Here is a 27,584-nt window from a genome sequence, read left to right on the forward strand (position 1 = left end):
GTGGAGGAAAGCTAGCACCCCCGGGGAGCGTAAAAAGCTAAGGAAGCACAAGCCCGTAGACTACAAGATCCGCAAGGTGGCGAAGGAGAACCAAAGGTACTTAACTGAGGAGGAAGAAGAGGCCGGATATCGGGTCGTTCGTCCGTCGAAGAAACCAAAGAATGCTCTTGCCGAGAAGATGGTAGTGGATCGAAATGGGAAAGCTAGACCGCGAGAACGACCGTTAGTGATTAGGCCGGAGATAACGCAAGAGCGCCCCGCTCGTGACCGAGACAAGAATTTTGACAAAGGCGACAAAGGCAAGGGGAAGATGGAAGAGTAGCCTTAGTCATTTTTTAAATAGTATTATTTATTATTAATTTGAGTTATGATAAACGACAGGGTTTTTAGAATCCTAGCCTAGCATTTTAATTTTCAGCATTTTAAATTTGTATGTATTTGGCGTACTACTATTATTATTTAAGGAATAATGAATAAAAGATTTATTAGTTAAGAAACTTTCATAAATTTTCTTTATTTATTCTTGTCGAATTTCAAATGCCCCATGCAAATGTCCTTCTATTTACATCTTGAAATGACGGTGATACATGAGGGACATGGGTATAAGTTCAAAATACAAGTTCAAGTCACTCTAATCCTTCAGATTTGTTCACTAGAATTAAAAGTTCAATATATCCGACAATATGGATATTTTTGTTGTGATTTTGGTTGGAGATGAAAGTACATGATATTAGCTTTCCAACGACTGGTCACACGCTTTATTTGATTAAGTAACGAAGGAGATATGATCATTTTAAGTTGAGCTGTCCGATTCTTACGCGGGTGACAAAAATGACGTGACTGCAAGATGCAAGCTCAATCGGAATCGATCTTAAGTTACTTTCCTATATCGAGTCTAAATTATTTGTTTCCTAATTCGAGTCAAGTTGTTTTAATTTCCTAATAAGTTTAGGAAAGCCAATTACTTTCCTAATCCTAGTTAAGGTAGTTGTTGTTTTATTTCCAAATTATTGTCTTGTTAGTTTATGGTAATAGTGCGTACTAAAAATAAGGGTCTTTGTATTCAGTTTTAATCAATGATAGAGTTTAATTCAAGTTTTATACTTGCGCGATTTATAGCTTGCGAGTTATAAGTTCTTTATTTCTTCCTTGCAAGGTTGAGATTTTAGTGTGATTCGATCCTTGCGAGGTGAGAGCCACCATTCGTGTATATTTTCGAATTTCTTGCGAGGAAGGAGAGTTTATTCACGTCATATCTTTGTTTTAGTTGACGGGTCTTGCGAGATTTTCACAACTAATTCATATCCCTTACTATTTTCGTTACTTATACATCAAAAAAACACTATGAACACTTTAATTCCGGTGCGTATTTCATTAATCTAAAAGTATCATAAAAATTGTTCTAGTTTTACATCAATTTTGTAAAACTCGTGGTTATTTTATATCACTTTGGTATCAGAACCAGGTTTAAATACACTTCTTAGTGTGTTTGTCTAGGGAAGATTTATTATCATCGGAAAAAAGATGGAACATTACCATGATAAAGTTGATCTACACGTCCCTTGTTATACAAAGCTCTTTGACAGTTTAATATTTTCTGAAGAAATACAAGTGGAAAGAGATTCTTCTTTAAATTTCGATTTGCCACCAATATATGACGACTATGGTGATGATGAGGTACGGGATGCTACTGGTTTCAAAGCTACTAATCCTATGAACTTTTATGTGATTAACTTTCAAGAAAAAGAGTATTATCAGTCTCCACTTGAAAGCTACATTGATAAGAAGTTATATGGTAGGAATTATTTTTCTACTTGGATTCGATTCTTGTGGATGCTCATCATGATGTTGCTATACCAAGCAAGTTTTGTGTTGATTTTGCTAAACTTATGCAAGGAGGGAGGTGGGATGGAAAGCACAAGAGAGCAAGGCACGAGAGGAGGTCGAAATCGAGCAAGATAGACGAGCTTGTGGTTTTTATCGAAGATGATGAGCTGAAAGATGATTCAAGTTCATTGCCAATGTTCATCACTAGTCTTGCATTCAGATTTGTGAGGTTCACATTTGATCCGGGTGGTCAATGGTCCAAGAATCGGGTCGATTCGTTTTTGAAGAAGGGGAGAATGATACATGAGGGACATGGGTATAAGTTCAAAATACAAGTTCATGTCACTCTAATCCTTCAGATTCATTTACTTGAATTAAATATTCAATATCTCCGAAAAAAATGGATATTTTTGTTGTGATTTTGGTTAGAGATGAAAGTACATGATGTTAGCTTTCCAACGAGTGGTCACACGCTTTATTTGATTAAGTAACGAAGGAGATATGGTCGTTTTAAGTTGAGCTGTCCAATTCTTACGCAGGTGACAAAAATGACGTGACTAGAAGATGCAAGCTCAATTGGATTCGATCTTAAGTTACTTTCCTATATCGAGGCTAAATTATTAGTTTTCTAATTCGAGTCAAGTTTTTTTAATTTCCTAATAAGTTTAGGAAAACCAATTACTTTCCTAATCCTAGTTAAGGTAGTTGTTGTTTTATTTCCAAATTATTGTCTTGTTAGTTTATGGTAATAGTGAGTACTAAAAATAAGGGTCTTTGTATTAAGTTTTAATCAATGATAGAGTTTAATTCAAGTTTTATACTTGTGCGATTTATAACTTGCGAGTTATAAGTTCTTTATTTCTTCCATGCGCGGTTTTAGATTTTAGTGTGATTCGATCCTTGCGAGGTGAGAGCCAACATTCGTGTATATTTTCAAATTTCTTGCGAGAAAGGAGAGTTTATTCACGTCATATCCTAGTTTTAGTTGACGGGTCTTGCGAGATTTTCACAACTAATTCATATCCCTTACTATTTTCGTTACTTATACATCAAAAAAACAGTAAGAACACTTTTATTCCGCTGCGTATTTCATTAATCTAAAAGTATCATAAAAATTGCTCTAGTTTTACATCAATTTGGTAAAACTCGTGGTTATTTTATATCACTTTGGTATCAGAACTAGGTTTAAATACACTTCTTAGTGTGTTTGTACTGGGAAGATTTATTATCATCGGCAAAAAGATGGAACATTACCATGATAAAGTTGATCTACACGTCCCTTGTTATACAAAGCTCTTTGACAGTTTAATATTTTGTGAAGAAATACAAGTGGCAGGTGTTTCTTCTTTAAATTTCGATTTGCCAACAATATATGACGACTATGGTGATGATGAGCTACGAGATGCTACTGGTTTTAAAGCTACAAATCCTATGAACTTTTATGTGATTAACTTTAAAGAAAAAGAGTATTATCAGTCTCCACTTGAAAGCTACGTTGATAAGAAGTTATATGGTAGGAATTATTATTTCTTCTTGGATTCGATTCTTGTGGATGCTCACGATGATGTTGCTATATCAAGCAAGTTTTGTGTTGATTTTGCTAAACTTGTACAAGGAGGGAGGTGGGATGGAAAGCACATGAGAGGAAGGCACGAGAGGAGGTTGAAATCGAGGAAGATAGACGAGCTTGTGGTTTGTATCGAAGATGATGAGCTGAAAGATGATTCAAGTTCATTGCCAATGTTCATCACCAGTCTTGCATTCAGATTTGTGAGGTTCATATTTGATCCGGGTGGTCGTTGGTCCAAGAATCGGGTCGATTCTTTTCTGAAGAAGGGGAGAATGATACATTAGGGACATGGGTATAAGTTCAAAATATAAGTTCAAGTCACTCTAATGCTTCAGATTCATTCACTTGAATTAAAAGTTCAATATCTCCGAAAAAATGGATATTTTTGTTGTGATTTTGGTTGGAGATGAAATTACATGATGTTTGCTTTCCAACGAGTGGTCACACGCTTTATTTGATTAAGTAACGAAGGAGATATGGTCGTTTTAAGTTGAGCTGTCCAATTCTTACGCGGGTGACAAAAATGACGTGACTACAAGATGCAAGCTTAATTGCATTCGATCTTAAGTTACTTTCCTATATCGAGTCTAAATTATTAGGTTCCTAACTAGTTTAGACCCCGTGCAATAAATGCACGTATATATAGTATTTTTTTTATAAATAAATAATTTATAAAATAATGATATTTCATTAATTGTCCATATTTCTCATTATTGTATTTTGCTTTGTTGACAGTTAATCAAGAGATTTTTTTTTTGCTGGAATATATTTTAAAACAAAATATTTTTTACCCACAAAGTTAATGAATTCAATTTTTTAGTCATCTTTATTTTTTTTGTCACGAAAGTAATAATAATAGTGATTCAGTTTTGTTTTGTATGTAGCATGTATTAAGTCATTCTTAAATAATAGTATCAATAAATGATTTAGTAATTTATAGTTTTATATAAATTTTATTTATATTTTAATTAAGTTATTATAGTTTGGAGTTAGAGATGAAAATAATATAATTTGATGAAAAGGTTAATTTTAATTAAAAGATAATAATTTAATGTAATAAAAAAGTAATTATTAGTTTCCTTTTTTAGTAAATGCACATAATTGTAGTTACTTTCCCTATTTAAAAAGATTCTTTTTGGAGGGAAAAATGTGAGAATTCCTATTCATTTAGTAAATAGGGGATTCGAGTCAAGTTGTTTTAATTACCTAATAATTTTAGGAAAGCCAACTACTTTCCTAATCCTAGTTAAGGTAGTTGTTGTTTTATTTCCAAATTATTGTCTTGTAAGTTTATGGTAATAGTGAGTACTAAAAATAAGGGTCTTTGTATTCAGTTTTAATCAATGATAGAGTTTAATTCAAGTTTTATACTTGTGCGATTTATAGCCTAATGAGTTATAAGTTCTTTATTTCTTCCTTGCGAGGTTGAGGTTTTTGTGTGATTCGATCCTTGCGAGGTGAGAGCCACCATTCGTGTATATTTTCGAATTTCTTGCGAGGAAGGAGAGTTTTATCACGTCATATCCTAGTTTTAGTTGACGAGTCTTCCTAGATTTTCACAACTAATTCATATTCCTTTATTTTTCTTGCATATTTCATACAAAAAACACCAAAAACACATTAATTCCAATGCGTATTTTATTATTCAAAAACTAACACAAAAATTGTGGTTATTTTATATCAAAGTTGTAATACCCCGTATTTTATATAATAAATTAAATGGATATTATTATATATTAATTATTATACATTTTATATTACTAATTATATCGGGTTCATTGTTGAGTCGATAATTACGTTAATTATTTTACTTGACTCGCGTTGTATCGATCTAAGTTAATTGAGACGGGTTTATACGGAATTCGAAATGTGAGCCAACCCATTTACCCTTGACCCATTTGAGTTGGCCCAATAATCTATCCAGCCCATTTAACCCTAACCCTAAACCCTAAACCTAATAGTACCCTAATCTCTAGCAACCCTACTCCCTCAACCCGCCTCCCTCACGCCTCCCTCCTTCATCAACACCAAACCTCAGCTTTTCACACATAGAGAGGGAGAGAGAGTGAGCTTGGCTGTCGTCAGTGCTGCAAGGATGAGCTAGGGACTATTGTCGACGTCTGTGGATGGCCGTGGTGGCTGTTGTGGTGGCGGAAAGGTAAGCATTCAACCCCTCCTCTGTTTTTTGCATTTAATGTCGGGTTTTTGGTGGTTGTTTCGTGACTTAGGGAGGTGAGGCTAGTGGTTGTTGACGGGGTAAGGGAGTAGGGTGGTAAGTGATGAATGTAGCGGTGGTGGTTAAGGTGGTTATAGGTGGTGGTAGTGACAGATAGAGGCGGCGGCGATAGGGGGTAACAAACGGGTTTAAAAAGGGGATTGATGCGGGTTTTAGACGGGTAGGTTTGGGGTGGCGCCACCGTGGACTCGGGGGAGGTCGATACGGTGGTGCTATAGTGTCTGTGTGCGTGGGTTGACAGAGAGCATGGCTGTGGTGGTTTGGCAGGGAATAGGGCATGGCTGCGGTGGTGGTGAGTCGAGAAAATGGGGCGGTTGGTGAGGCTTGGCGGTGAACCAGGCCAAATGCCAGCCCTGGTTCGACTCGCCGGCGGCAGTCGACCAGGCTGGTGGTGGTTGTTGGTTGTGGGGTCGGTGGGCGAGCAAGTGCGGTGGTTGTCACGGTGGTTAGGCGGCGCGTGGAGTCGGGAAACGGGTTGGAAACCGTAGGTTGGGGCGTGTTATTTAGTAGTTTGATTCGTTTCGTTATTATTCAAGTTATCGTATTTTTAATTAATTAATTTAATTCCCGAGTTAAGTAAATAATTAAAGACGGGTTTAAGTCGGGTTGTTGAGTTGTTCAATTTTTGATTCGGGTTTTCTTAAGCGTATAATTCGTTTAATCTTTATTTATCATATTAGTTATTTAACTTAAATTTCCGAGTCTTTTAAAATAATTCAAGTCGGGTTTTGAGTCGGGTTTGTTAAAAGAGAAAAGTTACTATATCGGGAAAGTTTCCATTTTAAGAAATTCTACTTTAGTAACCTTCTATTTTGGGAAGTTGGGTCAAATGCTAATCGGGTTATTTTAGTTATCAGTTGGGCATAAGTTTGGTGTCGGGATTGTATTTCGGGAAAGCTTCTATTTTGGGAGATTTCTATATTTAGTAGTTAGTAATTATAAATATTATAATTGTTTTAGGTGACGGATTCGTGAAGGATCGATAATCAGATTCGTTGCTTTATTTTCTGGACTACTTGAACTACTTAATTGGATTTGCTGGCACTTTGAGGTAGGGAAATACACTTGACCTATTATCGTTGTTGTTGAATTGTGTTGACTTGATTCGTGGTTGTTGATTTACGCTATGATTCATATATGGGAAGGTGATTGACTGAATTGATCGTGTTGAGTTTGTTATCACAACATTCGGTAGCTGGCATGATTTCATTCATTAATATATATATTGTGTTGCATTAATTTCTGTTGAGCATTTCATATGCATTGGAGTTGGAGGATGGTGTAGGAGTGACGGTGTTGAGATGCGATGTGAGTTGTGATAAGGCCCAGGCGGGTTCTGCAGGACTTGCCCTGGTGTCCTCAGTGCGAGTGGCAGATCGGCTACTACGGTCGATATATATAGTCTACCTAGGGGGATCGGTATGGTGGGTTGTCCGGGGTATGAGATATGAGATATGAGTTGAGATGGAGATGGAGGTGACGAAGGGCATGCATATCATATTTTATTGTTTCATTGTTTTCCCTACTCAGCTTCGCGGCTGACCCTGTGTATTCGTGTACGCTGTGATGATCCAATTATTGGGAGCAGATTGACAGTATTTCGTAGACCGACGGGAGCTGGCCGGGAAGAGAGCTTGGATGACTGACTTAGTGCCTAGCCCACCTTAGTCTTATTAGTAGTTTTATCAGACTTTATCTTTCGGTCATATTTTTTGAGGCTTTGTTTTAATTCCATATGTAATCTCACTATAAACATTTTAATAAAGTACTGTGTTTCTTTCCTTTGTTATCTACTGCCTCGCGTTTCCGAGATGGTAACACCGTCATTTATCTGAGGAGTCCTAGTTCAGGCCCTTAAATAAATGGGGGTGTTACAAAGTGGTATCGAGAGAACGATCCTCGTGCCTAAACCAATGAACCCAATGGACATAGGAAGAGTCTAAATAAAATGAACCCGGGATAGAACTGTTAGGAGCACACTAAGGTAAGGTATGAGTTAGGGGCCCCCTCACACCGAACCAGCGGCCCTCTCAGTTTGAGCCGGAAACTCTGAGTGTATATGAGAGAAAGGGTAGAAAAGCTGCTTGAGGTTGAGCATGAAATTCATATATATCGTTGCCTAAGTGTTAACTGATTGATACATTGATTATTGCATAATCGAGTTGATGTATACCTTGAGACCCATATATTCTAACCATTCTGCAGGACAACGCTACGGTAAGTATTTTGTATGAATGATGACGTGATCATATAATGTTGTGGAAATGAGAAATAAAATTTCGAGTTCAGGTTAATAATCAATGAAGTGTTGTGCTAGTCGTGAGCATGAAAATAATTGCGAGTCGATGATAGTTACCTAGGTGAATGTTGAATGATGTCTTTGATAGTACTATTATGTCTAGTAATATGCGGTTATGTGATCCCAAAGCCATGCTAGTATAGTCTTGTGATAGTAATTAGAAACACTGTTGAATTGCATGTTTATAGTCATAGCAATCGCGATTTAGATGTACGGAGTAGATCGAGATGCGAAGGGATTCTATGGGGTAGATGTTTACGTAAGTACATGGTGAGATTTAAGTCAGGATGGGTTAGTATCGATAGTATGGTTGTAAGAGTTTGGAACATAGAAAATGAACGACATAGTGCTGAAACTCGTTTAGTTTGATGTTACTCTTTAATTGACGTTCGCCATTTCTTTTCTTTTATTGCCTATGGATGAAAATTTTATGTGAGATAGTCTTGGGAGTCAGTGTTCGTTTGGCATTGGTTTCATGCTTATAGGATATACAGACTAGGAGTAATAAATATTTTAGTGAGCTGTGGTTAGGAAGTGCCTGTGCAGTGATGTTCGACCAACGATTTTGTGAAAATCCTCATTTTAAATTGTATTAATAATTTTTACATAATTCCAACTCCATCGACCAAAAGAGTCACATATGTTTTCAAATTAATAAGCCATGAAAATTCTTGATGTCTCTATATTAAACGGTAAATTTTGCAAACTGACCCAAGTTTTGGACCAATTGTTTGTCACATGTTTGCGGGACCAACGAGTTGTAAATCCTTTAAGAATGGAATTCTTGTACTTTAGACCTAATTCTTTTTCCCCTGTGTTTTTAACTCTCCGTATTTTATAAAAGTAATATGAATCGAGTTTTAATCGAACTGTTATTTATTCGTGATTTTTGGGAGTTACAACGTGAATCAAAACATTTAAAATGTGCGTTCTATGTTGAATTTTCATACGATTGTTTGGTTAATTCATGAGCTTTAGTAATGTGAATTTATAATGTCCTTATATGATGATAGTAGCACGCATGTTCGGTAGTTGTGTATCTTAACAAGTGATAAAATTAAAGTCTAGTTGATAACGTTGTTGGCATGATAGTACGAGTGAAATTGAATAGCTTAAATTGATTCTCAATCAAGGGTGAAATATTTTATACGAGTCCAGTTGTTGCATATTTTATGTATGTTTGGTATGTTGTAATATCTCTAGTGTGTTCATCATATTGCATAGTGGTCGGATAAATATAAATATAAAACTATATTGTCATATCTTGGTAAAGTTGATGGCGTTAAATGTTAATTTAATTGTTCTAATATACTCGCCTGAATAATTATAATAATTATGTTTAAATGTTTACACATGGATGGTAGTAATAAGTATGTCTAAATGTTCACACATGTAGGATGCATCTGAGTTCTAATGTCTTTCATATGAGTTGTGTGCTCATCGTTATATTTATTACCGTCATCGCAATAAATTATTTGATTGGACCTACACCTATAACATGATAATAAACGGTGTTGTTATTCCTTATTGAATATGTTCGTTATTACGATGTCATAAAATGCTAAAGTGATTCTTACAATTGTATGGGTGTGCTATAAAGGAAACTGTTTGATATAACACGACAATTGGCATATCTATATTCTCGAGTCGTTACTATCAACTATATTATGATAAAGATTGTTTATGATAACGATGTTGGCAATTATAATAGGATAACCCTTTGATGATTCACATGATATACATTGGTTTAAATGATAGTCGTTATAGTTACGTTTAATTGAGCCTACGAGTTGCCTAATTATTCAAACCGTACAAATCAGAGAAGTTGTTCAAGTTGCTAATCTTTTATCATAGCTAGAGTTCTATAAAGTATATGATGGCAAATGTATATGTTTAAACTATTTATACAATATCTTTTGTTTTTCTTGAAAATGAATTATACTAAGTCACTTTGGACACAATTGAATGATATGGTTGCTAAGATGTTAAACACATGAGGGATATGGAAGGAATGTTGTCGTTGTCATAAATCATATGTTGTTACTTTTATTGGGAAATATGTTTTCAGAATTGATATTGTGCAAACAATTTTGATAATTTAAAATATGAATGATGAGTATGTTGTTGATTGCTTAAAGTCATCGGCCTAATTCGCGACCTAAACCAGTGAGTGAGTAAATGGCTGTACAGACATGTCAATAAGATCATGTGATTGTGAGGGATAACAGTGGTAGATCTGTTTCCTGTGATATGTTTACAAATGTGAGAAGTTTTTAAATTGTTTTGTTGATTTTGCTCTCGCTCGTTCATAGTCTATAATTGATCATCAAATTTGTTTAGTTGTGAAACCGTGTAAACCTTGGTTCCTTTCTTGTTGTCCTTTTAGTTGATGTAGCGATTTTAAGTTAAGCATGAGCTAGTAATAAATGTTACTTGTTGACAATCAGTTAATTCCTTAATAAAACCTTGTTTCGACCTTAATATTGATGCGCAATCTCTTATCATGTGTTCCTTCCTGTCATATGTGGTTGATAATGATTTTGTTGCATGGGCATACGAAAATTGAAAAGAGGTTACGAGGACGTAACCATGTTTCTAGTCGGGTAGGATTGTAAAATCTTAATGTTTGTATTGCACTTGTTTGTAGATTGTAGTTTTGATCAAGTTCATGTTTCGTTGTGGGGTACCTATGCAAATGAGTTCGATATGTTTTGTTCCTACTTCTGTTAGTTGGTTGATGTGTAAAAGGAGAGTGTAGTTAAACTATTGATATTGAGATTGAGATTGGCCACTAGTATTGAGTTGTGGGGCCTTTGTGCCGAGTTACGTTTACGGTCCAGTGTGACCATGGTTATTGAGTTACTTGAGTTCGAGATCGGAATTTAGATGGAAGATGATGGTGTTCTCAGATGATTATTTAGTTGTTATACATTCGTATTCTCAAGTAGTTATTAGTTGTAGTTAGTTGAGTTAAGTGAAGATGAGTTAAACTTCGGGACGAAGTTTATTGTTAGGAGGGCAGAATGTAACATTCCGTGTCCGTTATGTTTAATTGATGTGTCAAAAGTGTGAGTTAACCGTGTTAGAAATGCGTGGCGTCCGTATGTACGATATACAATACCCTTCTGATGATTGAGTACGGGAGCGAACTTCGGGACGAAGTTCATTTTAAGGGGGGAAGACTGTAATACCCCGTATTTTATATAATAAATTAAATGGATATTATTATATATTAATTATTATACATTTTATATTACTAATTATATCGGGTTCATTGTTGAGTCGATAATTACGTTAATTATTTTACTTGACTCGCGTTGTATCGATCTAAGTTAATTGAGACGGGTTTATACGGAATTCGAAATGTGAGCCAACCCATTTACCCTCGACCCATTTGAGTTGGCCCAATAATCTGTCCAGCCCATTTAACCCTAACCCTAAACCCTAAACCTAATAGTACCCTAATCTCTAGCAACCCTACTCCCTCAACCCGCCTCCCTCACGCCTCCCTCCTTCATCAACACCAAACCTCAGCTTTTCACACATAGAGAGGGAGAGAGAGTGAGCTTGGTTGTCGTCAGTGCTGCAAGGATTAGCTAGGAACTATTGTCGACGTCTGTGGATGGCCGTGGTGGCTGTTGTGGTGGCGGAAAGGTAAGCATTCAACCCCTCCTCTATTTTTCGCATTTAATGTCGGGTTTTTGGTGGTTGTTTCGTGACTTAGGGAGGTGAGGCTAGTGGTTGTTGACGGGGTAAGGGAGTAGGGTGGTAAGTGATGAATGTAGTGGTGGTGGTTAGGGTGGTTATAGGTGGTGGTAGTGACAGATAAAGGCGGCGGCGATATGGGGTAACAAACGGGTTTAAAAAGGGGATTGATGCGGGTTTTAGACGGGTAGGTTTGGGGTGGCGCCACCGTGGACTCGGGGGAGGTCGATACGGTGGTGCTATAGTGTCTGTGTGAGTGGGTTGACAGAGAGCATGGCTGTGGTGGTTTGGCAGGGAATAGGGCATGGCTGCGGTGGTGGTGAGTCGAGAAAATGGGGCGGTTGGTGAGGCTTGGCGGTGAACCAGGCCAAATGCCAGCCCTGGTTCGACTCGCCGGCGGCAGTCGACCAGGCTGGTGGTGGTTGTTGGTTGTGGGGTCGAAGTGGGCAGCAAGTGCGGTGGTTGTCACGGTGGTTAGGCGGCGCGTGGAGTCGGGAAACGGGTTGGAAACCGTAGGTTGGGGCGTGTTATTTAGTAGTTTGATTCGTTTCGTTATTATTCAAGTTATTGTATTTTTAATTAATTAATTTAATTCCCGAGTTAAGTAAATAATTAAAGACGGGTTTAAGTCGGGTTGTTCAATATTTGATTCGGGTTTTCTTAAGCGTATAATTCGTTTAATCTTTATTTATCATATTAGTTATTTAACTTAAATTTCCGAGTCTTTTAAAATAATTCAAGTCGGGTTTTGAGTCGGGTTTGTTAAAAGAGAAAAGTTACTATATCGGGAAAGTTTCCATTTTAAGAAATTCTACTTTAGTAACCTTCTATTTTGGGAAGTTGGGTCAAATGCTAATCGGGTTATTTTAGTTATCAGTTGGGCATAAGTTTGGTGTCGGGATTGTATTTCGGGAAAGCTTCTATTTTGGGAGATTTCTATATTTAGTAGTTAGTAATTATAAATATTATAATTGTTTTAGGTGACGGATTCGTGAAGGATCGATAATCAGATTCGTTGCTTTATTTTCTGGACTGCTTGAACTACTTAATTGGATTTGCTGGCACTTTGAGGTAGGGAAATACACTTGACCTATTATCGTTGTTGTTGAATTGTGTTGACTTGATTCGTGGTTGTTGATTTATGCTATGATTCATATATGGGAAGGTGATTGACTAAATTGATCGTGTTGAGTTTGTTATCACAACATTCGGTAGCTGGCATGATTTCATTCATTAATATATATATTGTGTTGCATTAATTTCTGTTGAGCATTTCATATGCATTGGAGTTGGAGGATGGTGTAGGAGTGACGGTGTTGAGATGCGATGTGAGTTGTGATAAGGCCCAGGCGGGTTCTGCAGGACTTGCCTGGTGTCCTGTGCGGTGGCGAGATCGGCTACGGTCGATATATATAGTCTACCGGGGATCGGTATGGCTGGGTTGTCCGGGGTATGAGATATGAGATATGAGTTGAGATGGAGATGGAGGTGACGAAGGGCATGCATATCATATTTTATTGTTTCATTGTTTTCCCTACTCAGCTTCGCGGCTGACCCTGTGTATTCGTGTACGCCTGTGATGAACCAATTATTGGGGAGCAGATTGACAGTATTTCATAGACTGACGGGAGCTGGCCGGGAAGAGAGCTTGGATGACTGACTTAGTGCCTAGCCCACCTTAGTCTTATTAGTAGTTTTATCAGACTTTATCTTTCGGTCATATTTTTGGAGGCTTTGTTTTAATTCCAGAAGTAATCTCACTATAAACATTTTAATAAAGTACTGTGTTTCTTTCCTTTGTTATCTACTGCCTCGGGTTTCCGAGATGGTAACACCGTCATTTATCTGAGGAGTCCTAGTTCAGGCCCTTAAATAAATGGGGGTGTTACAAAAGTGGTATCAGAGCCAGGTTTGAATACACTTCTTAGTGTGTTTGTCTTGGGAAGATTTATTATCATCGGCAATAAGATGGAACATTACCATGATAAAGTTGATCTACACGTCCTTTGTTATACAAAGCTCTTTGATAGTTTAATATTTTCTGAAGAAATACAAGTGGAAGGTGATTCATCTTTAAATTTCGATTTGCCACCAATATATGACGACTATGGTGATGATGAGCTACTGGATTCTACTGGTTTCAAATCTACAAATCCTATGAACATTTATGTGATTAACTTTCAAGAAAAAGAGTATTATCAGTCTCCCTTGAAAGCTACATTGATAAGAAGTTATATGGTAGGAATTATTATTTCTTCTTGGATTCGATTCTTGTGGATGCTCACGATGATGTTGCTATATCAAGCAAGTTTTGTGTTGATTTTGCTAAACTTATACAAGGAGGGAGGTGGGATGGAAAGCACAAGAGAGGAAGGCACGAGAGGAGGTTGAAATCGAGGAAGATAGACGAGCTTGTGGTTTGTATCGAAGATGATGAGCTGAAAGATGATTCAAGTTCATTGCCTATGTTTATCACCAGTCTTGCATTTAGATTTGTGAGGTTCATATTTGATCCGGGTGGTCGTTGGTCCAAGAATCGGATCGATTCTTTTTTGAAGAAGGGGAGAATGATACATGAGGGACATGGGTATAAGTTCAAAATACAAGTTCTAGTCACTCTAATGCTTCAGATTCATTCACTTGAATTAAAAGTTCAATATCTCCGCAAAAATGGATATTTTTGTTGTGATTTTGGTTGGAGATGAAAGTACGTGATGTTAGATTTCCAACGAGTGGTCACACGCTTTATTTGATTAAGTAACGAAGTTGATATGGTCATTTTAAGTTGAGTTGTCCAATTCTTACGCGGGTGACAAAAATGACGTGACTACAAGATGCAAGCTCACTTGCATTCGATCTTAAGTTACTTTCCTATATCGAGTCTAAATTATTAGTTTCCTAATTCGAGTCAAGTTGTTTTAATTTCCTAATAAGATTAGGAAAGCCAATTACTTTCCTAACTCGTGGTTATTTTATATCACTTTGGTATCAGAACCAGGTTTAAATACACTTCTTAGTGTGTTTGTACTGGGAAGATTTATTATCATCGGCAAAAAGATGGAACATACCATGATAAAGTTGATCTACACGTCCTTTGTTATACAAAGCTCTTTGATAGTTTAATATTTTCTGAAGAAATACAAGTGGAAGGTGATTCATCTTTAAATTTCGATTTGCCACCAATATATGACGACTATGGTGATGATGAGCTACTGGATTCTACTGGTTGCAAATCTACAAATCCTATGAACTTTTATGTGATAAACTTTCTAGAAAAAAGAGTATTATCAGTCTCCCTTGAAAGCTACATTGATAAGAAGTTATATGGTAGGAATTATTATTTCTTCTTGGCTTCGATTCTTGTAGATGCTCACGATGATGTTGCTATATCAAGCAAGTTTTGTGTTGATTTTGCTAAACTTGTACAAGGAGGGAGGTGGGATGGAAAGCACAAGAGAGGAAGGCACGAGAGGAGGTTGAAATCGAGGAAGATACAAAGCTTGTGGTTTGTATCGAAGATGATGAGCTGAAAGATGATTCAAGTTCATTGCCAATGTTCATCACCAGTCTTGCATTCAGATTTGTGAGGTTCATATTTGATCCGGGTGGTCGTTGGTCTAAGAATCGGGTCGATTCTTTTCTGAAGAAGGGGAGAATGATACATTAGGGACATGGGTATAAGTTCAAAATATAAGTTCAAGTCACTCTAATGCTTCAGATTCATTCACTTGAATTAAAAGTTCAATATCTCCGAAAAAATGGATATTTTTGTTTTGATTTTGGTTGGAGATGAAATTACATGATGTTAGCTTTCCAACGAGTGGTCACACGCTTTATTTGATTAAGTAACAAAGGAGATATGGTCGTTTTAAGTTGAGCTGTCCAATTCTTACGTGGGTGACAAAAATGACGTGACTACAAGATGCAAGCTTAATTGCCTTCGATCTTAAGTTATTTTCCTATATCGAGTCTAAATTATTAGTTTCCTAACTAGTTTATTAGACCCCGTGCAATAAATGCACGCATATATAGTATTTTTTTTTATAAATAAATAATTTATAAAATAATGATATTTCATTAATTGTCCATATTTCTCATTATTGTATTTTGTTTTGTTGACAATTAATCAAGAGATTTTTTTTCCTGGAATATATTTTAAAAGAAAATATTTTTTACCCACAAAGTTAATGAATTCAATTTTTTAGTCATCTTAATTTTTTTTGTCACGAAAGTAATAATAATAGTGATTCAGTTTTGTTTTGTATGTATCATGTATTAAGCCATTCTTAAATAATAGTATCAATAAAAGATTTAGTAATTTATAGTTTTATATAAATTTTATTTATATTTTAATTAAGTTATTATAGTTTGGAGTTAGAGGTGAAAATAATATAATTTGATGAAAAGATTAATTTTAATAAAAAGATAATAATTTAATGTAATAAAAATTTAATTATTAGTTTCCTTTTTTAGTAAATGCACATAATTGTAGTTACTTTCCCTATTTAAAAAGATTCTTTTTGGAGGGAAAAATGTGAGAATTCCTATTCATTTAGTAAATAGGGGATTCGAGTCAAGTTGTTTTAATTTCCTAATAATTTTAGGAAAGCCAACTACTTTCCTAATCCTAGTTAAGGTAGTTGTTGTTTTATTTCCAAATTATTGTCTTGTAAGTTTATGGTAATAGTGAGTACTAAAAATAAGGGTCTTTGTATTCAGTTTTAATCAATGATAGAGTTTAATTCAAGTTTTATACTTGTGCGATTTATAGCTTGCGAGTTATAAGTTCTTTATTTCTTCCTTGCGAGGTTGAGGTTTTTGTGTGATTCAATCCTTGCGAGGTGAGAGCCACCATTCGTGTATATTTTCGAATTTCTTGCGAGGAAGGAGAGTTTTATCACGTCATGTCCTAGTTTTAGTTGACGAGTCTTGCTAGATTTTCACAACTAATTCATATTCCTTTATTTTTCGTGCATATTTCATACAAAAAACACCAAAAACACATTAATTCCAATGCGTATTTTATTATTCAAAAACTAACACAAAAATTGTGGTTATTTTATATCAAAGTGGTATCAGAGCCAGGTTTAAATACACTTCTTAGTGTGTTTGTCTTGGGAAGATTTATTATCATCGGCAAAAAGATGGAACATTACCATGATAAAGTTGATCTACACGTCCTTTGTTATACAACGCTCTTTGATAGTTTAATATTTTCTGAAGAAATACAAGTGGAAGGTGATTCATCTTTAAATTTCGATTTGCCACCAATATATGCCGACTATGGTGATGATGAGCTACTGGATTCTACTGGTTTCAAATCTAAAAATACTATGAACTTTTATGTGATTAACTTTCAAGAAAAAGAGTATTATCAGTCTTCCTTGAAAGCTACATTGATAATAAGTTATATGGTAGGAATTATTATTTCTTCTTGGATTCGATTCTTGTGGATGCTCACGATGATGTTGCTATACCAAGCAAGTTTTGTGTTAATTTTGCTAAACTTGTGCAATGAGGGAGGTGGGATGGAAAACACAAGAGAGGAAGGCACGAGAGGTGGTTGAAATCGAGCAAGATAGACGAGCTTGTGGTTTGTATCGAAGATGATGAGCTGAAAGATGATTCAAGATTATTGCCCATGTTTATCACCAGTCTTGCATTCAGATTTGTGAGGTTCATATTTGATCCGGGTGGTCGTGTGTCCAAGAATCGGATCGATTATTTTTTGAAGAAGGGGAGAATGATACATGAGGGACATGGGTATAAGTTCAAAATACAAGTTCAAGTCACTCTAATGCTTCAGATTCATTTACTTGAATTAAAAGTTCAATATCTCCGAAAAATGGATATATTTGTTGTGATATTGGTTGGAGATGAAAGTACATGATGTTAGCTTTCCAACGAGTGGTCACACGCTTTATTTGATTAAGTAAAGAAGGAGATATGGTCGTTTTAAATTGAGTTGTCCAATTCTTATGTGGGTGACAAAAATAACGTGACTACAGGATGCAAGTTCAATTGCATTCGATCTTAAGTTACTTTCCTATATCGAATCTAAATTATTAGTTTCCTAATTCGAGTAAAGTTGTTTTAATTTCCTAATAAGTTTAGGAAAGCCAATTACTTCCTAATCCTAGTTAAGGTAGTTGTTGTTTTATTTCCAAATTATTGTCTTGTTAGTTTATGGTAATAGTGCGTACTAAAAATAAGGGTCTTTGTATTCAGTTTTAATCAATGATAGAGTTTAATTCAAGTTTTATACTTGCGCGATTTATAGCTTGCGAGTTATAAGTTCTTTATTTCTTCCTTGCGAGGTTGAGATTTTAGTGTGATTCGATCCTTGCGAGGTGAGAGCAACCATTCGTGTATATTTTCGAATTTCTTGCGAGGAAGGAGAGTTTATTCACGTCATATCCTAGTTTTAGTTGACGGGTCTTGCGAGATTTTCACAACTAATTCATATCCCTTTATTTTTCGTGCATATTTCATATGAAAAACACCAAAACACATTAATTCCGCTGCGTATTTTATTATTCAAAAACTAACACAAAAATTGTGGTTATTTTATATCAAAGTGGTATCAGAGCCAGGTTTAAATACACTTCTTAGTGTGTTTGTATTGGGAAGATTTATTATCATCGGCAAAAAGACGGAACACTACCATGATAAAGTTGATCTACACGTCCCTTGTTATACAAAGCTCTTTGACAGTTTAATATTTTCTGAAGAAATACAAGTGGAAGGTGATTCTTCTTTAAATTTCGATTTGCAACCAATATATGACGACTATGGTGATGATGAGCTACTGGATGCTACTGGTTTCAAAGCTACAAATCTTATGAACTTTTATGTGATTAACTTTCAAGAAAAACAGTATTATCAGTCTCCCTTGAAAGCTACATTGATAAGAAGTTATATGGTAGGACTTATTATTTCTTCTTGGATTCGATTCTTGTGGATGCTCACGATGATGTTGCTATACCAAGCAAGTTTTGTGTTTATTTTGCTAAACTTGTGCAATGAGGGAGGTGGGATGGAAAGCACAAGAGAGGAAGGCACGAGAGGTGGTTGAAATCGAGCAAGATAGACGAGCTTGTTATTTGTATCGAAGATGATGAGCTGAAAGATTATTCAAGTTCATTGCCAATGTTTATCACCAGTCTTGCATTCAGATTTGTGAGTTTCATATTTGATCCGGGTGGTCGTTGGTCCAAGAATCGGGTCGATTCTCTTTTGAAGAAGGGGAGAATGATACATGAGGGACATGGGTATAAGTTCAAAATACAAGTTCAAGTCACTCTAATGCTTCAGATTCATTTACTTGAATTAAAAGTTCAATATCTCCGAAAAATGGATATATTTGTTGTGATTTTGGTTGGAGATGAAAGTACATGATGTTAGCTTTCCAACGAGTGGTCACACGCTTTATTTGATTAAGTAACGAAGGAGATATGGTCGTTTTAAATTGAGTTGTCCAATTCTTATGTGGGTGACAAAAATAACGTGACTACAGGATGCAAGTTCAATTGCATTCGATCTTAAGTTACTTTCCTATATCGAATCTAAATTATTAGTTTCCTAATTCGAGTAAAGTTGTTTTAATTTCCTAATAAGTTTAGGAAAGCCAATTACTTTCCTAATCCTAGTTAAGGTAGTTGTTGTTTTATTTCCAAATTATTGTCTTGTTAGTTTATGGTAATAGTGCGTACTAAAAATAAGGGTCTTTGTATTCAGTTTTAATCAATGATAGAGTTTAATTCAAGTTTTATACTTGCGCGATTTATAGCTTGCGAGTTATAAGTTCTTTATTTCTTCCTTGCGAGGTTGAGATTTTAGTGTGATTCGATCCTTGCGAGGTGAGAGCCACCATTCGTGTATATTTTCGAATTTCTTGCGAGGAAGGAGAGTTTATTCACGTCATATCCTAGTTTTAGTTGACGGGTCTTGCGAGATTTTCACAACTAATTCATATCCCTTTATTTTTCGTGCATATTTCATATGAAAAACACCAAAACACATTAATTCCGCTGCATATTTTATTATTCAAAAACTAACACAAAAATTGTGGTTATTTTATATCAAAGTGGTATCAGAGCCAGGTTTAAATACACTTCTTAGTGTGTTTGTATTGGGAAGATTTATTATCATCGGTAAAAAGACGGAACACTACCATGATAAAGTTGATCTACACGTCCCTTGTTATACAAAGCTCTTTGACAGTTTAATATTTTCTGAAGAAATACAAGTGGAAGGTGATTCTTCTTTAAATTTCGATTTGCCACCAATATATGACGACTATGGTGATGATGAGCTACTGGATGCTACTGGTTTCAAAGCTACAAATCTTATGAACTTTTATGTGATTAACTTTCAAGAAAAACAGTATTATCAGTCTCCCTTGAAAGCTACATTGATAAGAAGTTATATGGTAGGACTTATTATTTCTTCTTGGATTCGATTCTTGTGGATGCTCACGATGATGTTGCTATACCAAGCAAGTTTTGTGTTTATTTTGCTAAACTTGTGCAATAAGGGAGGTGGGATGGAAAGCACAAGAGAGGAAGGCACGAGAGGTGGTTGAAATCGAGCAAGATAGACGAGATTGTTATTTGTATCGAAGATGATGAGCTGAAAGATTATTCAAGTTCATTGCCAATATTTATCACCAGTCTTGCATTCAGATTTGTGAGTTTCATATTTGATCCGGGTGGTCGTTGGTCCAAGAATTGGGTCGATTCTCTTTTGAAGAAGGGGAGAATGATACATGAGGGACATGGGTATAAGTTCAAAATACAAGTTCAAGTCACTCTAATGCTTCAGATTCATTTACTTGAATTAAAAGTTCAATATCTCCGAAAAATGGATATATTTGTTGTGATTTTGGTTGGAGATGAAAGTACATGATGTTAGCTTTCCAACGAGTGGTCACACGCTTTATTTGATTAAGTAACGAAGGAGATATGGTCGTTTTAAATTGAGTTGTCCAATTCTTATGTGGGTGACAAAAATAACGTGACTACAGGATGCAAGTTCAATTGCATTCGATCTTAAGTTACTTTCCTATATCGAATCTAAATTATTAGTTTCCTAATTCGAGTAAAGTTGTTTTAATTTCCTAATAAGTTTAGGAAAGCCAATTACTTTCCTAATCCTAGTTAAGGTAGTTGTTGTTTTATTTCCAAATTATTGTCTTGTTAGTTTATGGTAATAGTGCGTACTAAAAATAAGGGTCTTTATATTCAGTTTTAATCAATGATAGAGTTTAATTCAAGTTTTATACTTGCGCGATTTATAGCTTGCGAGTTATAAGTTCTTTATTTCTTCCTTGCGAGGTTGAGATTTTAGTGTGATTCGATCCTTGCGAGGTGAGAGCCACCATTCGTGTATATTTTCGAATTTCTTGCGAGGAAGGAGAGTTTATTCACGTCATATCCTAGTTTTAGTTGACGGCTCTTGCGAGATTTCCACAACTAATTCATATCCCTTTATTTTTCGTGCATATTTCATATGAAAAACACCAAAACACATTAATTCTGCTGCATATTTTATTATTCAAAAACTAACACAAAAATTGTGGTTATTTTATATCAAAGTGGTATCAGAGCCAGGTTTAAATACACTTCTTAGTGTGTTTGTATTAGGAAGATTTATTATCATCGGCAAAAAGACGGAACACTACCATGATAAAGTTGATCTACACGTCCCTTGTTATACAAAGCTCTTTGACAGTTTAATATTTTCTGAAGAAATACAAGTGGAAGGTGATTCTTGTGACACCCCTCGTTGAGGTAACTAAAAGTAACTAGTAAATCGTGGCGGAAACACGAGATTTTTGAAAACTTTTAAGGCTTCTAAAGAAGTCCAACGCGAGGCATCACCAACACGATAAATAAGTTTAGACAGTGAAGTTTAAGTTTACAAAACAAGTCTATTTATTGGGGAAAAGATATCCCACGAATTAACATAGATTCGAAAAGTAGGTGAGTCTATTATGTGATAACTAAATAAGGTCCGAGGTAAGAACTCGCTAGCTCACACGGTCTTCCCCACTTAAGCTTCATCACCAACCTGTCATTCATAATAGATATGAAAGCCACAGTCAGTGGAGAGTAACTCAGGGTTCTCCCAGCCACAATATGTCAAAATACAAGTAATTAAGAATTTAATTAAATAAACAAGCATGAGAGTAAAATACTTACGGTGACGAGAGGATCATGATTAGTATACAAAATGCAATAAGAGTAGTTACGCATAAATGAGAGAAGAATAATTAGGTCAAACGGTCAAATATTGACTCAACTCAAATGTAAGACAAATTACAAAGTATAGACTCAAACAAGACAACCCTCAAGACTCCAACCTCTTGGTAGGACGACGATCATAATACGGCCCTAGTCTAAACCTGGCCAGACTCTCGGGATGGACGACACCCGATTCGACAAACGATACCAAATCGTATCCAAGACTCGAAATATGGTACACCTAACCGTGCCCGAAAGTCGAGTAACCTCAAACGGAACCTTGTCACCTAACCGTGACCCCGGTCGAAAAAGGCGGAAGGAAAAATAGCCCAACTCGGAAACAATGGCACCTAACCGTGACCCAATGTCCGAGGGCAAATAAATAGGGAATGTCGAGTAGTCTCACAATGTAAAACGTCACACTCGGGTCCGAACAAGAACCATAACCATTATGCATGATCATAACATTAATGAGTCTTAAAGTAACCAATTATCGATAGGAAAGAAGATGCATGCATAGCTCAATCATTATTAGAAGTCGCAAGTGAAATAGAACAACAGGGGACTCCCGGTAGGGTGGTGTACCGGCGCAAGGCCACCGGCCGGGACAACATGCCAAAATCGAAATTTAATAAAACTTACAAGTGCACTCCCAGCCCGGTCGGACCGGCCGCCGTCACCCTAGTGGGACTACTGACCAAATTTCAAAAACTCATAAAACCTTGATGCACTCCCAGGTCAAGAGGACCGACCGGCCACATCCCGTGGGAATACGCCCAAACTCAAAATCACATAAAATCCTCGGTGTACTCCCCCAGCCACAAGAGTAGGCCGGCGCCGATCACCCTACTGGGACTACTGGCTTACCAAAATATGTTCAAAAACTTACAGGGAACTCCCAGCCGGTCAGTAGACCGGCCGCCGGTCACCCGGCTGGGACTACAAACACGCGGATTCAATGCAAAACACTTCCAAACCATTTGAAACCAACAAAAATCGTTTCCCATCAATTGTTTACGTATCCTAGCATGATTCTAACTCGGAAAAACAACATATTTGAACATGTGAATGGGTAATTTCGGATTCAAGAGATGTAGCATGAGATTTTCATCCAAACATGTGAGAATTGCAAACAAGCATGATATTCAACAACCAAATTAGCACCAATCATGAAAGATACAACTTCTAATATTCATATGAGATTATAACTTCATAAAACCACACAATTTTAACATAAAAGTCGAGTAACCCATCACCGTTACCTTTTTGCACTTCAATCTTCTAAAGACTCGTCAATGATGTAGCTATCCTCCTCCGGGTTGTCCAAGTTCTCCCCTAAACACAAAAATAAAGGTATTAAGTCAAGAATCCACATCCTTGTAAGATGAGAATTTCGAAATAGAGGAAAAGATGGCGACTTTCTTACTTAGAAAGAAGGGAAATGAGAAAAGGAAGAGAATGGCGCGAAAAGGAACGAGATTGGTGAAGAATTGAGTGAGATATGGTGGTTTTAGGGTTAGTAAGGGAAGGTTCAACAATGGTGGGGTGGTTGTTGGGAAATTTCAGAAATTACAAGTGAGGGAGATGAAGTTGTGAGGGTTTAGTTGAGGTTTTGTGTAGAGAAAAGAGGGGGAAAAAGGCCCATGAGTCAAGTTAAGCCCAATAACTCAAAATGAGTCGGTATCCACTAGAATTTTCGTCCCAAGTCTACTATAACTCGAGACGGAGAATAATATTGTTAAAATCTACACTATTATTACCGTTACACGGCTATGACGATATTTTATGAAAATAAGCTTTAAATAATAATTATTTAATAAAAATTACTTAAAAGTTTATTTAAAAATATTAAGAAAGTGCGGGGTGTTACAATCATCCCACCTTTTAAAAAGTTTCGCCCTCGAAACTTGAAACGAAAAGGTATTACCTTAAGAAAACAAACTAGGGTACTTGGCACGCATGGAAGCCTCCGGCTCCCAAGTCTCTTCTTCTACATCACCACACTTCCACAAAACCTTCACCAAGGGCACCACTTTGCTCCTTAGCTTCTTCTCCTTCTTATCCAAAATCTTAATCGGTCTCTCCTCGAAGGAAAGACTAGGCTCAAGCTCGGGAATCTCATTTTGCAACACATGACTAGGGTCGCTAATGTATTTCCTAAGCTGAGAAACATGAAAGACATCATGAACTTTACCCAAACTTGGGGGCAAATCCAACTTATAAGCCACGGCACCAATCCTCTTTATCACTTCATAAGGTCCAATGTACTTCGGACTCAACTTCCCTTTGACTCCAAATCTCTTTACTCCCTTCATCGGGGACACCTTCAAGAACACTTTATCTCCAACTTCAAATTCCAAGGGTCGACGGCGAACATCGGCATAGGATTTTTGACGATCTTGGGCGGCTTTCATTCTTTCACGGATGAGCTTCACTTGATCAATCGTCTCGGCTAACTTGTCGGGTCCTAGATCACGGACATCACTTGCTTGATCCCAACAAATCGGACTTCGGCATTTCCTTCCATAAAGGGCTTCATAAGGGGCCATCTTGATAGAAGCATGATAACTATTGTTGTAAGAAAATTCCACCAAAGGTAAGCTCTTCTCCCAACTAGAATGAAAATCAAGGGCACAAGCACGCAACAAGTCTTCTAGATTTTGAATTGTCCTCTCGGATTGTCCATCGGTAGCGGCATGAAAAGCGGTACTCATCAACAACTTACTACCCATAGCATCTTGCAAAGCTTTCCAAAATCTTGAACAAAACCTCGGGTCACGATCCGAAACGATCTCCTTAGGAACACCGTGGTAACGAACGATCTCATCAACATAAGCACTAGCAAGACGGTCTAAACTCCAAGTCTCTTTGATAGGGATGAACCTAGCACACTTGGTCAACCTATCCACAACAACCCATACGGCATCTTTTCCACCAACGGTCTTGGGCAAAGCCATCACAAAATCCATGGAAATGGACTCCCACTTCCATAAAGGAACATCCAACGGTTGTAGCAAACCACCGGGTCTCTTATGCTCAATCTTTACTTGTTGGCAAGTAAGACATCTTCCCACATATGACACAATGTCATTCTTCATGTTAGGCCACCAAAATTGAAGCTTCAAATCCTTATACATCTTGTCTCCTCCGGGGTGAATCGAATAAGGTGATAGATGAGCTTCATCTAGAACTCTCTTCCTCAAGTCAACGGCATCGGGCACATACATGCGTCCTCGGTAACGAAGGTAACCTCTAGCATCAATCTCACAATCCTTTGCTTTCCCTTCAAGAAGCTTGTCTTGAAAACTTTTAAAAGTAGCATCGTCCACAAGGCTATCTAGGATCTCACGGTGAAGAACGGGCTCGGCAACCATAGCACCAAGATAATCAAAACCACTCTCTACAAGTTGCAAACTCAACTTACGAAACTCGGCATAAAGGTCATCGGGGAGCACACGAATAGCACTCAAGGGATGAGTAGACTTCCTACTAAGGGCATCGGCAACCACATTTGCCTTTCCTTCATGATACAACAACTCCATGTCGTAATCATTCACCAATTCCAACCATCGTCGTTGTCTCATATTCAAATCCTTTTGGGTGAAGATATACTTCAAACTCTTATGATCGGTGTAGATACGGCAATGGACTCCAATGAGGTAGTGTCTCCACATCTTCAAGGCATGAACAATGGCGGCTAACTCCAAATCATGAGTGGGATAGTTCACCTCATGAACTCTCAATTGTCGCGAAGCATAGGCAACAACTCTTCTATTTTGCATGAGAACACAACCCAAACCCATCTTAGAAGCATCACAAAACACATCAAAATCAACTCCATCCTCGGGCAAGGTCAACACGGGAGCGGTAGTCAACCTCTTCTTCAACTCTTGGAATGCACTTTCACAAGCTTCGGTCCACACAAACTTGGTCTCTTTCTTCAAAAGTTGAGTCATCGGTCTAGCAAGCTTGGAAAAATCTTTCACAAAGCGACGGTAGTAACCCGCCAAACCCAAGAAACTACGGATCTCACCAACATCGGTTGGACTCTTCCACTCGATCACGGCTTCAATCTTCGAAGGATCTACCATGACACCATCCTTAGATATCACATGGCCTAAGAAAGACACCTTAGACAACCAAAATTCACATTTGGAGAATTTGGCAAACCACTTTTGACGACGGAGGATCTCCAAAATGATACGAAGGTGATCGGCATGCTCTTCTTCAGACTTGGAAAAGATGAGGATATCGTCAATGAAAACCACAACACACTTGTCTAAGAACTCACTAAAGGTCCGGTTCATTTGGTCCATGAAGATAGAAGGGGCATTGGTTAAACCAAAGGGCATCACCTTAAACTCGAAATGTCCATATCTCGTGCTAAAGGCGGTCTTAGGGATATCGGACTCACGAACGGGAATTTGGTGATAACCGGATCTCAAATCAATCTTGGAGAAAGTAGAAGCACCTTTGAGTTGATCAAACAAATCTTCAATTCTTGGTAGAGGATACTTGTTCTTGATGGTAACACGGTTAAGCTCACGGTAGTCAATGCAAAGTCTCATGGATCCATCTTTCTTCTTCACAAAGAGAACGGGAGCACCCCAAGGCGAGGCACTAGGTCTAATGAATCCTTTCTCAATCATCTCATCAAGTTGCTTTCTCAACTCCTTCAACTCGGTTGGCGCCATACGATACGGGGCTTTAGCAATCAGACCGGTTCCGGGTACAAGGTCGATAGAGAACTCAACATCACGCTCGGGAGGAATTAGGGCAATTCTTGGGAAAGACATCGGCGAACTCACAAACCACGGGCACTTCCTCGATCTTCGGTAAGGGAGGGGAGGTAGAAGTCACCACACAAAGAAAGATTTGGTAACCTTTCCTCCTCATACTCATCAACTTCAAAGCGGAAATCAACTTCACACCTTCTTGGGAACGGACTCCTCTATAAGACACACGAGTGCCTAGCGGACTCTTGAGGCGAATCTTTTGGTCTCTACACTCGAATCTTGCATCATACTTTGACAACCAATCCATACCCAAAATCACATCGAATTCCTCAAGGGGAAAACGAAGTAGGTTAGCGGGGAACAAGGTTCCCGAAATAGAGATAGGAATGTCGGCGAAAGAAAGGGAACAAGAGAACATTTCTCCGGAAGGTAAGGATATAGAAGTTTCCTCACTAGGAATTGGTTCAATGGCTAGCTTTTCGGAGAATTTGGAAGATATAAAAGATAAAGATGCGCCGGTATCAAATAAAATGAGGCAAGGTTGATCAAAAATTGAGAACATACCCGTAATGATATCGGGATGAGCGGCGGCTTCGGCTCGACTCATGACAAAGATAGTTCCTCTTGGCCTAGCATTTGGAGTAGGAGCATTCTTCTTCTCGGGGCAATCGGCAACACGATGTCCGGGCTTCTTACAATGAAAGCAAGTCAAGGGCTTGCCATAGCATCCAACTCCGGGGTGTAGAGCTTGCCTACAATGGTAGCACTTACGGTCCTTCTCAAGTTCATTGGTTGGTGTGGGAACTTGTCCTCTAGATTCTTGAACTCTTGGTCCTTGTCCTCCATGGTCTTGCATCCTTGGCACAAACCTCCTCTTGTTGGCATAGTTGGAAGTAGAAGGCACAAATGGTCTCTTGCCATGAAAGTTAGAACGATAAGAATGAGAAGAGGAGTGGATTTTGGAATC

The 27,584-nt window shown here is 37.3% G+C and overlaps 1 protein-coding gene across 1 annotated transcript; it reads right to left on the bottom strand.

Moving 5' to 3' along the window:
- Positions 1-23,809: 23,809 nt before the first annotated feature.
- Positions 23,810-24,360, bottom strand: LOC141617417 (uncharacterized). Its single transcript, XM_074434611.1, has one exon. It carries the CDS (start codon positions 24,293-24,295, stop codon positions 23,810-23,812), a length of 486 nt encoding a protein of 161 aa, XP_074290712.1. The 5' UTR covers positions 24,296-24,360.
- Positions 24,361-27,584: the final 3,224 nt, after the last annotated feature.

Source organism: Silene latifolia, chromosome X (assembly GCF_048544455.1).
Source record: "Silene latifolia isolate original U9 population chromosome X, ASM4854445v1, whole genome shotgun sequence".
In the NCBI taxonomy this organism is placed as follows: Eukaryota; Viridiplantae; Streptophyta; class Magnoliopsida; order Caryophyllales; family Caryophyllaceae; genus Silene; species Silene latifolia.

Bases quoted from the DNA above. Each gene is read 5' to 3' on its own strand.
- LOC141617417 (XM_074434611.1), bottom strand. From the start codon at position 24,295: ATGAAAGCCGCCCAAGATCGTCAAAAATCCTATGCCGATGTTCGCCGT.